Below are 14445 nucleotides of genomic sequence, written 5' to 3'. Positions count from 1 at the left end.
TCCCTCCCTCCCTCCCTCCCTTCCTCCGTCCGTCCCTCCCTCCTCTCACTTGATCGCCCAGCAGACGTCGCAACCTCAAATAGCACAGAGCACAGGTATCGACGTGCTCGCATGCCCCCATAGCCGGTCGATGTATCCTGTCGTCGAGTTGCTCCGTGCATACTGCGCACACCATCCCCTCGCTCGACTCCCGCCGGGCGGGGACCTCCTCCACGGGACGGGCGACATGCCCCAGCTCCTCGTGTGCCTCAGCTTCCCCGTTGATCTGTGCCAACAAAGCCAATGCCTCTGGTCCCACATTATTCTGGAAGCTTCCGTCTTCCTTTAAAGCCATGCCCGCGGCGAATGATTCGGCCAGACCGGGTGTCGGGGGCAGGCGGCTCTCTCTCCGATCCGCTTGGCTCTGATTGCCATCCATACTAAATCTGCCACCCCCATTCCCACGCCCGACACCTCCACCTCTCCTGTAGCTACGACCCTGTCCACGGGGGCCACCGCCTCTACGGCTCTCCGGTTGCTCCACCTTTTCGTGTCTCTCGTTGTCTCTCCTCCCTGAGTTACTGTGATACCCACCACGGGGCCCACCGCCTCCTTCGGTACCACCGACGCGGTCGCTTTCTTTCGGCATGATGAATCAGAACGCGAACCTCCTATTCTGCATTTTCGACCGACATAGAAATGAAGGAAATGGGTTTTGGGAGATAAAATATATATTACATTTGCGCGGGATGACCTGTGCAATGGACGTCACTCGCCGCAGTATCGCGCAAAACTATGACTCTACCCGGGGCTGCCTGAGGTCGCATTCTTCAACGCCCTCGCAAGCATTGACACCACTTTCATGTTATCTTTCTGGGAAAATGTAGGCTGTCTTCTGCGGGGCACTGCTGCCATTACAGCCAGATCAACTCTGATAGGGGGGCGTCTGGCATTACTCTGACCGTTCTAACCTCCCCACCAGCCCCAACTTGACAATGACAGATCAGCCTACACCTGCGATGGTTGCCGCCATTTTACGAGATGTGGGGCTTTTGAATGTGGAGAGTGAGGAAAATATAAGCGTGTGTGCCATTTCTGGAGGCAACACAAATCGTGTCTATCGCGTGAGCCACACGGGAGCCACGGCGAGGGGGGGAACGCGGGACTTCCTCTTACGCCTTTTCGGTTATGGAACTGAGGTCTTTATCGATCGACAACAAGAAGCACTGATCTATCGTGCTGTCTCGTCACAGGGACTATGCCCAAAACTTCTTGCGACATTTTCCGAGGGTCGCATCGAAGAATTCGTACCTGGTCAACCGCTGAGTGCCAAACAGTTCCGGTCCGGCGCCTTCTCGGCCCTGATAGCCAGACAGCTTCGGGCATTTCATAGTATTGCAGACGTCAAGGGCTTGCCAAAGCCAACCATTCCACCTTTAATCGCTCAGCTTCGCGCGTGGGCGACGAAAGCGAGATCTGTGTGTGGCAGTGCCTGGGGAGGCATCGACGTTGCATCCCTGGAAGGAGAGGTCGATCGGCTCGAAGCCCGTTTGCTTGCCGTCTCAAGCCCAGTATGCCTCTGCCATAATGATGTCAACCACTTGAACATCCTCCTGCGCCCCACAAAGCTGGAGACCCCTGGACAAGGTACCTCGGAGGGGACAGAGAGCGAGATCGCTGGCTGCCATTCCAACGCTGGTTGCGCAGCGACCACGCCAGCCCTTGGCCCAGTAGCAGGCGACGATATCGTTTTCATCGATCTTGAATATGCTGGATGGAATTACCGTGGCTTTGACCTGGGTAATCTTCTCTGCGAGTGGGCCAGTGACTTCCAAAGCCCCCACCCCTGCGAACTTGATTTTTCTTCACACTACCCTACGACCGAGGAGCAAAAGCATATCGCGCGCGCTTACCTGGGAAGTGGAGCACAAGGGGAGGCAATCGAAGCGCTGGTCATTGAAATGAATGAGTTCGCTTTAGCATCACATTTGCTCTGGGGCATGTGGGGTCTGATCCAATCGAAGATGTCCACCTCCGAGTTTGAGTCAGTGAGCTATGCACAGCAGCGGCTGGCGGCGTATTTTGAAGGGATGAGAAGACACCAGAGGCAACAAGGGTCTTAAAAGCTGTATGTAAAAAGAATGGGAGAAGAGATGGAAGAGCCCCAAGGAAACGAGAGGCCCAACGCCGGTATGGGGGAGACCCCGCATGTGTACTGCCATTTCGTTTCCTATTTTCTGCCACTTTACGCGATTTGGTTTTAATAATTACATGCCCTCATCCTTGTTTCCCTCTCCCACCGAGCGCTGTCTCTTCGAGGCCCTTTCTCCGGGCGGCGCTCCCCCCCGAATTTCTCGGTACTTCCCTTTCTTCCTCTTGATTGTTTCCCGTTTCATGACGTTCTTTGCCAGTTTTCGTTGGGCCGCCGCCCCAGGGTCTGTGATTGCTTCCACCGCCCGCGCTTGTTTCCGGCTCGCCCTTTTCTGTGTCGCCTGTTTCTGTACATCAGAGAACGCCTTCAGGAACGCCGTGGCTCCCGCTTTCTCTTCGATCAACGCGGTCACCTCTTTCGCCAACTCCACTGCGTCGTTCCCGTGGGCGCTCGCTTCCGCTTGTCCGTCACTGGTCGCCCTGTACAATGGAGACAGCATGTGCGGAAGGAACCTTTCGACCACGGCCTGGCCCTCCAATGTGGTCACGGCGGCAAAGAACTGGAAAACCGCGCAACGCCGATCCTCTCCCTTGCGTCGTGCCATGTACGAAAGCCGATGAAAGATCCACGAGAGTAAATCTTTGGGTGCGTCCCCTTTTTCCTGGACGCCGACCTCAGACTCCCCGCCACCCACGTCTTCCTCTTCCCCCTCTAGGGCTGCGTCCGCCCGCACGGGGCTCCCTCCTCCATGTTCAAGCTCCAGCTCTGTATGCACCATGGCTGAGGTGAGAAATACCAAGCTCTTGACTGCGCGCAGGCTCAATTCTGGAGCTAAAGAAGGGCGGTCGATCTGCACGCATAAACGCCTAGCCAAGGCTGCACAATGGGCGGGATCGGACAGAAATGGTGAGGACCTTAGCTGAGTCCCAGTAATCAGCGTCCTCGTCTTTCCTCCCGTCGCGCGTCGATCCAAATATTGACCGATTACACGCGAGGCAGCCAGGCGCACCCAGGCGTGACGGTAGCACAAAATCTCTGACGTGGCGGACAAGAGCGTCATTCCCTCGGGAAAGCCGTGCAAAAAGCTCTCCACCATGCCAGGGAGCCTCGCATAAATCCTGCTTATCGTCCCGAGGCAGTGGTATGCCATCTCCCACCCCAAGGCTGCCTCCCCCTCTCGCTCATGGGGGCTCTCCAAGCCATCCGCCTGCACGTCTGGTACGGGCCCTCGCTTTTCCACCGAGGCCAAGGTGTCAGAAAAAAGGAGCAAGAGCTCCATGCCTAGACCGTCCTCCCCTCCCCGCTTGAACAAATCGGGTCGGCTGTCCACGAACAGCCCCACTGCCTGCGCTGCCGCACGTGCGAGCCCTTCATTCTCCACGTGCATTCGCATCCACCGACATTGGTAATCAAGCAAGGTGTTGAACACATCTCCTGAGACCCGGCGCAGCAGCGCACTTATGGCATCTGCCGCGGCTGCCCTCGTCTTGGGACAAGGGTCATTCACCAAACGCAGGACCATGGGGAAAAACACCACCTGAGCGTGCTCGTTTAACATGGACACCTGCAGTTTCATGATTAAAGTTTGCAAAAGACCGAAGGCGGCCATTCGACCTTCCGCATATTCATAGTCCAGGTTCCGCACTGCCTGTTGCAGAAACCCCGCGACCTTGACTGAGCTGAGGGGGTAGTGCAAGAGGAAGGAGACAATGATTTGACCGCCCATTTGCCGGACTGTCGGCCGACGGGAAGTCACCGCGATTCCCAGCATTTGCTCCATCAGGTCGTACATCTCAGGGACCATGGCCCGACGAGCGACTAAAGCCCGGACGAGCGCGAAAGGTGCGTTGACATGGTCGTAATCCAAAGCGGCAGCACGGAGCAAACAGACGAGGGCGCCGAGGCTCTTGGTGGGGATCGGGAGCGACGGCCGTTTTTCCGGCTGAGTGAGGCCCAGTGGTCCCAGCGGCGCGTCGTCTTCAATGCTGTTCCCCGAGGCCGCAATCAGGATGGTGAGGATTCTCAAGCAAGACTGCACAATCTCGTCCCGGGAGTTTGCAGGCCCTCCGGCCATGCTGAGAAGACTGAGCGAAGAGCGAACAAGACGTGGCGTCAAGAATGTCAAGGACGGTAGCGAGGATAGGTGTCGGAGCATAAGAGCGAGGCATTTGAGCGAGAGAAGAACGATGCTATCGTTCACTCTTCGGCGGACACAGCGGGCAAGAAGACCTACGTAGGGGTCTAAAACGGGAATGAGCTCCTCAGAGGGCTGTCCCAGTCGTTTCAGATACGAATGCAACAAGCGCAAGCCCAAGACTCCCGCCGCCAAGGCTGCCGGAGAACCGAACATGCCGCCCTCGGCACGCCGTGCTTTGGTACCGTGTCGGCCCCAGCCTGTGAGCTTCGGGGCATTCTTTCCATCCAAAACGCGGATTTCCTCCCTTGCAGCCATCCGCTGGACTTGCTTGGCTTCCACTGCTAGCTTAAGCGTCCCGTCCACGGGCAGCCAGCTTGGCACCTCCTTCTTGGGCCGATGCAGGTCTGGCTTCGGAGCTTCCGTCGCCTTCACTGCTGCTTTTCCAATCACCTGCAGATCATCTTCCTCATCAACCTCGCTCTCACTGGCCTCCGCCTCCGGCTCTTGCCCGTCCAGCCCGCCACTCTCCTCCTCGTCCTCGTCCTCGCTCAGGACGAAGGGAGAAATCAAGCCGTACACGTACAATAAGACCTCTTCTGCCTTCAGGCTGGGATTCACAGACAGCCCAGCCACCACCCGTTGAAGGGCTTCGTTGACGCGTCCGTGCATACGGGGGGATTCCGAGTCGTGCAGCTGCAGTAGGAATGGCTTGACCAGGGCATGGACGGACGAAAGAGCCCCCGGGTCCTCAGGACAAGCCACGGCATAGGTGGGCCGGAAAAGCAAGAGGCGCGAGAGGATTTCTAGCCCGTCCAGTGCCTTCTGCCCCTTGGCCTCTTTGATGGTTGCGCTTTTCACCTCCGCCTCCGCCTCTTTCGCCCCCGCTGCCTCCCCGAACAAGTCTTCGGTCAAGAGCGCCACAATTTCGGTCAAGCAGGCATCCAAGGGAGGCCGCAGGGCGTGGGCATTGCTGTCGCTCCCATTGCCGTAAGAGCTCGTCTCAGGGGAGGGGCCCGCTGCCAAGCTGGCACGAGGTACTGGCAGGGACGGAGCATCGAGAGGAGGTTTGTACACCTCCTCCAAGGAGCGTAGGACCGTGTGCAGCGTAAAGATACGAATATGCAGCATGTAGCCTTCCCGCAGCGCCCCCTTAAGCTCTTTGATGATCATGCCTAAGTAGGTCGGTCCCAGGTCTTGGGCCATCTTGGCAAGGACCTCCCTGGCGGCATCGCGGACGTTCGAGTCACGACTACGGAGAGTTCCGCAGACCGACATAAAGAGCCGCGTCAATTCCTGCTCGTAGCTGGTCCGGGGAAGCATCTTGATGAGTTTCAGGAGGGCGAGGGCCATGGGCGCACGCAGGACTTTCTGCTTCCCTCCCTCCTTGTCCTTGCTGTCCTTGAGAAGTAGTCCGCGTAGGCTAGGAAGCAGCTGTGTTGTGACAGCGCGCCAAATCACGTCTTTTTTGAGCGCATCCGTGGGCGGATTGGAGATGGATCTCTCTCTCACACCCTCTGCCTCGTCCTCCGCCTTCCCGCCTCCCTTGTCCTCCCTTCCATTCTGCATTGCCCCACCCATCTCGCTATCGGCCATCGTCGACACCGCGTCGGTCGATCCTTTCTCATCTTGGTCCGCTGAGGAAGATGGAGGGGTCAGAGGAAAGTGGAAAACGTCCAAGACGTGGCACAGGCCGTTGACCAGGGCTCTCTCCCGCGACGCTGGGCTTTGGCCTACAGGAGTCAGGTCTACTAAACTGATCTCTCGCAAAAACCGTCGAAACAACCCGTTGTAGTGTGACCAAGACAAACGACGAGCCACAGCGGCCGTTGCCAATATGGATTCATGGAGCAGGGTGGGATCCGGCGCTTTGACTTGGATTGTTCGGTCCACGGAAAGCACGGGTTGCGAGGCGAGGGGGAGGAGGACATGAACCAGAGAAGAGGATGACAGAGCTGGCGTCAAGATCAGTGTATTTTCCAGCCCTGCCTCTTCCAATTTGACAGTCTCGTCGTCACTTTCCTTCAACAGTTTTGTCAGGCGTTGCAAGGCCCGTGCTCGACGGTGGACTTGGATGTGGATGATATTCTGGAAAAAGTCGGCTTCTGCGTCTGTCTCCCGTACCAAGCATGCGAGATCCCCGTGAAAGACCAAGGCGTGCGCCGAGATCCAGGATGGGGCCTCCGTCCGTTTCTCACCCCGAGTCGGCGTCCGAGTCCTCAGCGTGCCTGCACTTCGAACCAGTGCTGCCATCACCTGCACATACCCCTGCCGTACAGTATCTTTTGCTTGGTCCATACCAGCGCGCACCGATGGCAACAATCCCGCCTGCAGCAGCCACAGCCATTCTTTCTCTGTCCCCTGCCCCGCGGCCGCGACCAGCGCGCGGAGGCTTGCGCCAGCCGCCACTCGGACCACGACCTCTCCATCGTGCAGACACGACAACGCATGGGCTACCAAGGGGAGTAGTGCCAGGCCGGACCCCCCCGTTTCGGCCATCAGACGCGCCCACAGCTCCGGCTCTGCCAAGCGAGTCCATGCCGGCATGACCACGTCCAGGTTGCGACCCTCCAAGCCCTCCTCGTCGGGGGTGTTCAAGAGGTGTATCATTTCCATGACCGGCCGCAAGTCTTGCATGTCTCCATGTGCGTCTGCCATCGCGGCCAAGGCGACGACCAAGGGTTGACGCAAAGGACCCGTTGGTTCGAACCCCACTGGGCCGAGGCCGGCCGGTCCGAGCAGCTTGGAGAGCTGCACGACGTCGCGCCTCGGCGAGGCCATGTGAGGAACAAGAGCCCCATAGGCCCCCAGGACAAGGGCTTTGGTGGGCGCACGGAGAAGACGCGGAGATTTGAGGCGAGGGAGGAGGAAGCCAAAAAGGGAAGAGAGGGTGGCGTCTTCGACAGTGGCAGGGGTAGCGACCATGCCCTCCTCTCCTCCTGCGCGGGCTCGGTTTCTGGCTGCCAGCTGACTGATGTTACAGAGAAGATCCAAAGAGCGCTCCAGGAGGGAATCGTTGTTGTTGGTGGCAGCATGCACCTTTTCGAGGCGCTCTGTGATATGTTTCACTAAAGCCGGCAAGTGCGAGAGGAGATGGGAAGCACCGTCGTGCTCGCAAAGCCGTTCCATGATGCTCAAGATGGGTCCTGCGACCGTGGCGGGCGGCGCTTGTCCTGAAGAAAGACAGGCCAAAAGGGTGGGCGTCAATGTCGCCTCAAATGCGATGTATATCGGCAGAAGCGCGTCGTGCTGCGTCAAAGTTAACAGCAGGTCCAGCAAAGCGGGGGGCTGGCGGGCTCCTGAACACATAGCAGGCAGGCGTGAGACGCTAGGACCGAGGACAGTCCAGAGGCGGGGGGCGATGGAGGTGAAGTCAAAAGACTCAGCGTACTGGTCGAAGAGCTCTGAAATGACACGCGTCGACAACAGGCGCAAAGAACCTTGGGTATGCCCCCGGCGCACTTGGATATCGCCGTCCTCCACCTCATTCTCCTCGTCCTCGTCCCCTCGTTCCTGCCCGCCATCCCTGCCATCCCGCGAGTCGTCGTCATCCCCTCCCACGCCGTGCCATTCATTTTCTCCATCCTCGTCGCCCTCCCTCGCATTGTGGACCGCCGACGCGTCTCGGTACCCCTCGCCCAGCAGCCGCAGCGTCACCTCCACAAAAGTACCGACGAACGGCAGGACATGGAAGCCCATCTGTCGAATGACACTGCTCAGCAGGTGCAAGAACCCCAGACGCCTTCCTGCCGAGGCAGCTATCACGTCGAGATTATTTTTGGTGTCGAAAGACGCTGTCGCATCCACCAGGAAAGGTCGCAGCATCAAGTGCACAAATTCACGGAACTCAGTCTCGCCCTGCGCACCCGCCATGAACGACACGATCGCCGTGCGCCGAGCCGCTGGACTATCTTTGGACGTGCGAGTGCGCGCTCGTGAGGCTTTGGCCAGGAAACGGCCAAACAGAAGACGAATCAAGAGAGGCACAAACTCTGCCCGATGTTCCGATTGAATGTCCTTAGTCAGGCTAAAGCGGACCAATTCATCTCGTAGATGTATGTCTTTCAACAAGGCTTTACAAGTAGTTGCATACGGCGTCAGATAAGGCAGTTTGGCGTTGATCAAGCAGTCGAGGGTAGCAACGACCACAGCATTGTCAGGACGTGACAAGAAAGTGACGAAAATACGGAGCAAAAGTGCTCTCCCATCTCCGCCCCTAGGAATGCCTCCTACCGCAAAGAGTCTCAAATATGCCAGGAGCTTGCCTCTCGCAGCTTTGGCACTGGACAACCGCGCCGGAGTCAACAGATCAGACGTTTTGGCTGCAGAAGCGGCAGTGACAAAGACCACAGACGCGGATGATGTTGCCTCTTTGTGCGTGTGTGTTTGAAGCTCCATCTGCTCTTTCAGGAATCTCGCCAGTTCTCCCTTGAGTTCCAAAGACGCTGGGTCATCCACGTACATGGCGAAGTACTGATGCAGCAAAAACCCCACGAATAATGAGGACAGCTCGTCGGATTTGCGGCTTAGCAACGTCGGGGAGCGTGTGATGAAATCGAAGACCCATGACAAAGACGTCAGCGGGTCCGTAGAACCAAGCTTTGATGCTTGCCCTCCCCCGATATCCTCTCCACTCGAGCCTAATGTCCCATCCCCTAACAAGAAAGAGGCGGTCCGAATCTCCTCCGACGGTGGAAGATTGGAGACAGCCCAGAGGTTGCCTCCCAACCTTCGCAGCAGCAGGTCCATCCCTCGCTTTCCCTCCTGGTCATTTTCATTTCCTTCCGCACCCTCCTCCCCGCTGTTTCCTGTGCTTTCCTTTCCTTTCATTGCCACCAGGCGCGAGTCCACCTCGGCCATTGTAGCCACGACATGTCCCCAAATTGCATGTGTCTCCTCTGCGCGCCGACATGCTGAGGAGAGGGCCGCAAATGTCCTCGCTGTCAACTGCCACAACTCGGCGAATCGTACATGCAGCAAGCCAAGGCAATGGCTGGCAAGTGGCCCTATATATGGACCTGGTAGACGCCCCGAATTTGCCCACACTTCAATGCGGTTCAGCAGCACGCCAAAGGTACGCTCGGCGCTTATCGACACGGACGCAGCTTCGAGCTCCAAGCATGTGGCAAGCGCGCGGCACGGTCCCACGAAGGAGGATTCCTCGTTGTTGGTATTGCTGCGGGTGTTGGCGTCACCTTTCTTTGCACCAGCCTCTCGAAAGGAGAGCTGTGGCATAAGGACCATCAGACGCAGGGTGGAGAGACGTAAGAGGTGGGAAGGGGAGTGCAAATTGCTACTCAGGAGCAGCAAAGCTTCTTCAAGGGGCAATGCAGGCAGCAGTGAGTCGTCGCTCGCGAGTAATGCGGTTAGGGCTCGAATTGTCCCCAATAAGGACGGCGAGGCTTGCAGTTGTTTCCACATAGATGCCGCCAATCCCTGTCTTTCTGCCGATGGTTGTGTGCCTGGCAGTGGATGCGGCTTCCTCGGGCTTTTTTCCTTCCCGCCAGCCACCTTCTCGGTTGCCGAGCTCATTTCCTGGGCACCGGAGGAGTCTCTGTCCGCTTCCCATAGTTCTATTAAAGCCATGGCCGCTTGGCTTGCCAAGATCTCTTCCGCCTGTGGGTCGTTCACTAACGTTTCCACCGCCCCTAGGGCGTGCGCGCGCAACGATAAGTCAGAGGGGGAACGACCACGTCCAGCGGCCCGCAGAACCGAAGGAAGGCAACGCAAGGCAAACATCTGTTCGCTCAGCGATGTATCCTCCGATTCATTCTTCTTCTCGATTCGACCTATCAGATCGCGTCCCAAGTCTGCGACCCGCGTTGGATCTCCGCGTCGCAAAATGTCCGGTTTTTCTCCCACCAAACTATTCAACAAGCCCACCCAGGAGGCCAGCGGGCACGTGGGCATGACCGCACGGGCAAGACAGGCATTTACCACCAGTGTTTGCGAATCAGGATCGTCCATGCACCCGCCGAGACGCAGAACCTTCGACGCCAGTTCCCCGACCACGGCGGGATCCCCGCTACTCTCTGGTCCTAACAACGCGGTCGTGGCTTCCACCAACGCCTCTTCCGTCGCCGTTTCCTCTGCAGTCGGAGCATGGTGGGACCCTTGTCGGCGCATATCCAGCCAGTCCCATAGGGCTGAGATCAGAAGGACTAGCTCGGCTTTCGTCGCTTCACGAGCAAAAGCGAAGGCCTCGGGCGGGGTCGTGTGCTCCACCACCGCCTCATTCAAAGCTCCCAGGAAGGCTTGCCTCACCTCCCTATCACTCAATAACCATCCCTTCCGATAGCGTAATAAAACCACAAGCACATGCACCGTACGCTCCAGGCCATTCCTGTCGCCACTCTCTTCCCGCGGGGCGGCAGCCAGGGCGTCCAGAGCCTCCTTCCACAAGGGCGCTGTCTGCGCTGGCTTGAGGTGGGGGGTCAGATATACCAGCACCCCCTCCACCACTTTCCTATGGACCTGACCCAGAACATCGTCCTCGCCATGGGCCTCCTGCTGGAGAAGCGCTCGCACGACGGGCACGGCCTTCGAATGCAGTTGCCCCTGGGATTGCACCCCGCGAGTGATATAAAATATCAGCAGAGCCATGCCATCCATTAAATCTGCCCCCCGCCGCTCCGCACCATTCTTTATTAGGCCGGAATCTTTCGGCTTTCGAGAGGCCCCCCTTCTTTCCTCTTGTCTGAGGCTCCCCTGCGAGGCCATGGCCGTCGTCGCCGCCTTGACCACTCCCTTCAGGTGTTTACACAATCGTTCATCTTCCAACCGCCGCAATAACCCCGCCAGTGCCTCGGCCGCATATTTCCTCACAAATACCTTCCTATGTCCCAGCAACGGACCGTAGTACCGCTTCAAGACGTTCAGGTCTCGCAAAATCGGGCGGTGGAGAGAGGTGAAAAGGTGTGCCATGGACTGGACGACACGGGCCGTGTTCTCAGGGTTGCTTGGGTCCAAAGTGACCAGCAAGGTGTCCATAAGTGAGTCAAAATGCCCCCCTGCATACAGCTCTGCTCCGACCTCCTTGGCCAGTACCGCGACGAGGAAAAGGGCATGCTCATGGGCCGGTCCCCACGTGTGGCGCAGGCGGTCGGTCAGGATACGAACAATGCCAGGGAGATGGTGGATCACCTCAGGCAAGCTCCTCGACAGGGGAGCGAGGTCCTTACCCAAGCGCTGAAACGCTTGAGATGTATTGAGCTCCAAATACCCTTGCACGTGGTCGTGGAAAAGACACCCCGACTTCGGAATGACCTCCTGGGATATGCCCTGAACGACGTCCATGCCCTGTGCCTCAGGCTTCGGATCCAACTGCCCCTTCTTTTCGAACATAAAGTCATGGCTTTTTGTCTGAAGATGGAATATTGGGAGACGATGCACGAAGCAGAGGGTCAATATTGTCAACGTGGTAGGGGAATGGGCCTTGGAGTACACGACATGTGATATGGACCCCCAATTAGGATTCTGTGCCACCAAGGAGGCCCAGGCTTTTCCCATGTACACTTAATATAACTATTTACATTCGACGTGACTGCCGCGGAAAGAAAATGGAGAGGTGACCGGCATGCAGGAGATGCAGGCAGGGCCGCTCCTACGATGAACAAAGCAAATAACGCACCTTATGGACCACATCTACGCGACGTTGCCCCTGCTTTATGCGGGTTTTGAGCTTTTGAAATCGAAAGCGATTCCGTCCACCTGTCTCGTTCAGTCCCCGCATTCACCCTAATGTGAGTGATGGATGGTTTAATGGAATGGATGAGATGAAGCTAGCCTCGCTCCTGCCAGTGTGCTTGTGTTCGTCACGCTAATCGAGGGCTGTTTGATGGCTCAAATGACCCAAAACCAACGAATGTGGATGAATATCGTTCCTAATGGCCTTTTTGTGTGTGCAAGCGTATGCTGCCGAAGGGAATGGGAAGAATAGGTCTAATGGGACACTGTGGTAAGCGGTAGACGCGTAGTGGAGAGGATGATATGGCCCGCCCGTAGTATCTTGGCTGGCCCCTGCTTTTTTGGTGGAGAGAAACGGGGGAGCGCATTTCTTGGTTTGTCCACGCACGTAATTGTTCCGTATGGATGCAGGTAGACTTCTTGAGGTGGGAGAACGAGAGTACTGGCTTTGTTTTCTTTGCTGGAGGTGATGACCCGCGATTGGGTACGAAGCATGTTGGGATGTGAGTGGCAGTGGGGGAGGTGACGGTGAAAGATAGTGGTGGTCAAGGCACATTGCGACCAACCGAGCTTTATCTTGAAATGAACCAACGTATCACCCTGACTTGTCATTGCTCGCTTTGCATGTCCATGAACTCGGGGCGGATTGACAGTTTATCATTAGTGGGCGGGTTCGCCTGCGATTTATTCGCGACCTACGTAACGCCCGGCTCGTAGGTGGAAAAGAGGTAAATATGTGCTCAATCTAAGCCACTGCTATCTCAACAGGAGCATCATGAAAGAGAATCTGAAGCGCAAAAAGCGGCACGATAAAGACAAGTACTACCACTTGGCGAAAGAGCAAGGGTATCGATCGCGCGCCGCTTTCAAACTGATACAAATCAACCGCAAATATGATTTCTTGAGCAAAGCCAAAGTCTGTCTAGACCTGTGCGCTGCCCCTGGGGGCTGGTGTCAGGTGGCCGCCAAGCACATGCCGTCCGACAGCATTATCCTGGGCGTGGACTTGCTTCCTATCCGGCCCATTGCCAAGGTCAAGACTTTAGTGCATGATATCACCACCCCTGAGTGTCGGGCGGCGGTCAAACGCGAAATGCGCGCCCATCCGCACGTTGACGTGGTTTTATGCGACGGTGCTCCCAACGTGGGGGCTACCTACGACAAGGATGCTTTTGTCCAGAACGAGATTGCCCTGGCTGCCCTGCGCGCGGCCACCTGCCACTTGGGCCCCGGAGGCACCTTTCTGACCAAAGTTTACCGCTCCCAGGACTACAATGCCTTGATGTGGGTCTTTAACCAGCTCTTTGCTTCGGTCCAGGCCATCAAACCCTCCTCGTCCCGGCAGCAGTCCGCGGAGATCTTTGTCCTCTGTCTCCGGTATAAAGCCCCGCATTCGATCGACCCCAAGCTCCTGGACCCCGCCTACGTGTTCGCAGAGATGGAAGGCGGCTCGGGGGACAAGGCGATCAGCATTTTCAGCGCCCAGTACGCGCGTCAAAAGCGGCACAGGTCTGGGTACGATGGGGAGGCGGGGGTGCTGTTGCATCGGAAAGCCTCGGTCACGGCGTTTTTGGCGAGTGAGGACCCGGTCCAGTTTTTGAGCGAACAGAGCGAGGTAGTCTTCTCCCCGGGCTGCACGCCCTTCCTCGAACATCCCCTGACCACGGAGGAGGTAAAGAGCTGCCTGGCCGACCTCAAGGTGTTGGGCAAGAGCGATTTCAAGGCCCTCCTCAAATGGCGCTTGAAGATGAAGGAGCATCAGGGAAGAGCGTCGGCAGGGACGGGGGAGGAAGAGGCTCGCGCGGCGGCCGCTGCCGTATTGGCCGAAAACACACGGAGGCGGAGCCCAGAGGAGGAAGAGGAGGAAATCCAGGCTGAGATTCAGAAACTCCGGGAAGAGCGAGCCGCCAAGACCAAGAGGGAGCGGAAGAAGGAACGGGAGAAGTCAGCTCGGATGCGTCTGCGGCAGGCGTACGGCATGCACCACGACGCGTTCGATCTCCCTGACCATGAGTCGATTTTTTCCCTGAAAGCAATCGGGAGTGCCGCCGAGCTGAAGAGGATTCGGGACGGAGAGTTTGCGGAGGTTGGTGAGGGGGAGGGGAGGGTGGGCCGGAGGAGGAAGAGGAGGAGGAGGAGGAGGAGGAGGAGGAGGAGAAGGAGAAGGGGGACAAAGGGGAGGAGGAGGAGGAGAGGAGGCGAACGGCCAGGCTTGAAGCGGAGCTGGAGGAGAGCTATCAGGCATACCTGTCGAACAAGAACGAAGAGAGGTTGAAGGGGACGCGGGCGGGGAAACGGAAGAAAACGGTCACGGCGGCCTTGGCGGGGGAAAAGATCTCGGAGGACCTGGCCACCTACGATGGGGACCTACGAGGTTACCTGGACCTGTTGACTGGGAGGAGGGAAGGAGATGACGAGGAGAGCGATGGGACGGGGAGCGACACGGAGAGCGGGGAGGGAGAGGAAGGCGAGCCGGAGGAGGGCGGGGAGGAGG

General features: G+C 57.7%; 4 protein-coding genes across 4 annotated transcripts; 2 read left to right on the top strand and 2 right to left on the bottom strand.

Moving 5' to 3' along the window:
* Positions 1-974: 974 nt before the first annotated feature.
* CHK (choline/ethanolamine kinase) lies at positions 975-2102 on the top strand (the record flags this gene model as incomplete). Its single annotated transcript, XM_005853795.1, has 1 exon — positions 975-2102. One exon carries the CDS (start codon positions 975-977, stop codon positions 2100-2102), a length of 1128 nt encoding a protein of 375 aa, XP_005853857.1.
* Positions 2103-2246: 144 nt separating this feature from the next.
* NGA_0480900 (uncharacterized protein) lies at positions 2247-5861 on the bottom strand (the record flags this gene model as incomplete). Its single annotated transcript, XM_005853793.1, has 2 exons — positions 2247-2981; positions 3141-5861. The coding sequence occupies 2 exons, from the start codon at positions 5859-5861 to the stop codon at positions 2247-2249; spliced, it is 3456 nt and encodes a 1151-aa protein (XP_005853855.1).
* A 5401-nt stretch (positions 5862-11262) lies between these two features.
* On the bottom strand, positions 11263-12009 carry NGA_0481000 (u3 snornp protein utp20; the record flags this gene model as incomplete). Its single annotated transcript, XM_005853794.1, has 2 exons — positions 11896-12009; positions 11263-11619 (listed from the first exon to the last, which is right to left on the bottom strand). Coding segments are annotated over exons 1-2 (371 nt in total), but the record flags the coding sequence as incomplete, so codon positions are not given.
* Positions 12010-12726: 717 nt separating this feature from the next.
* NGA_0481200 (et-dependent rrna methyltransferase spb1) lies at positions 12727-14336 on the top strand (the record flags this gene model as incomplete). The annotated part of the gene is given in 2 exon segments (XM_005853796.1): positions 12727-14041; positions 14053-14336. Coding segments are annotated over 2 exon segments (1599 nt in total), but the record flags the coding sequence as incomplete, so codon positions are not given.
* Positions 14337-14445: the final 109 nt, after the last annotated feature.

Source organism: Nannochloropsis gaditana, assembly GCF_000240725.1.
Source record: "Nannochloropsis gaditana CCMP526 unplaced genomic scaffold scaffold737, whole genome shotgun sequence".
NCBI lineage: Eukaryota > Eustigmatophyceae > Eustigmatales > Monodopsidaceae > Microchloropsis > Microchloropsis gaditana.
Note: the sequence above shows the minus strand (reverse complement) of the source record. Positions and strands in the feature narration are given on the sequence as shown.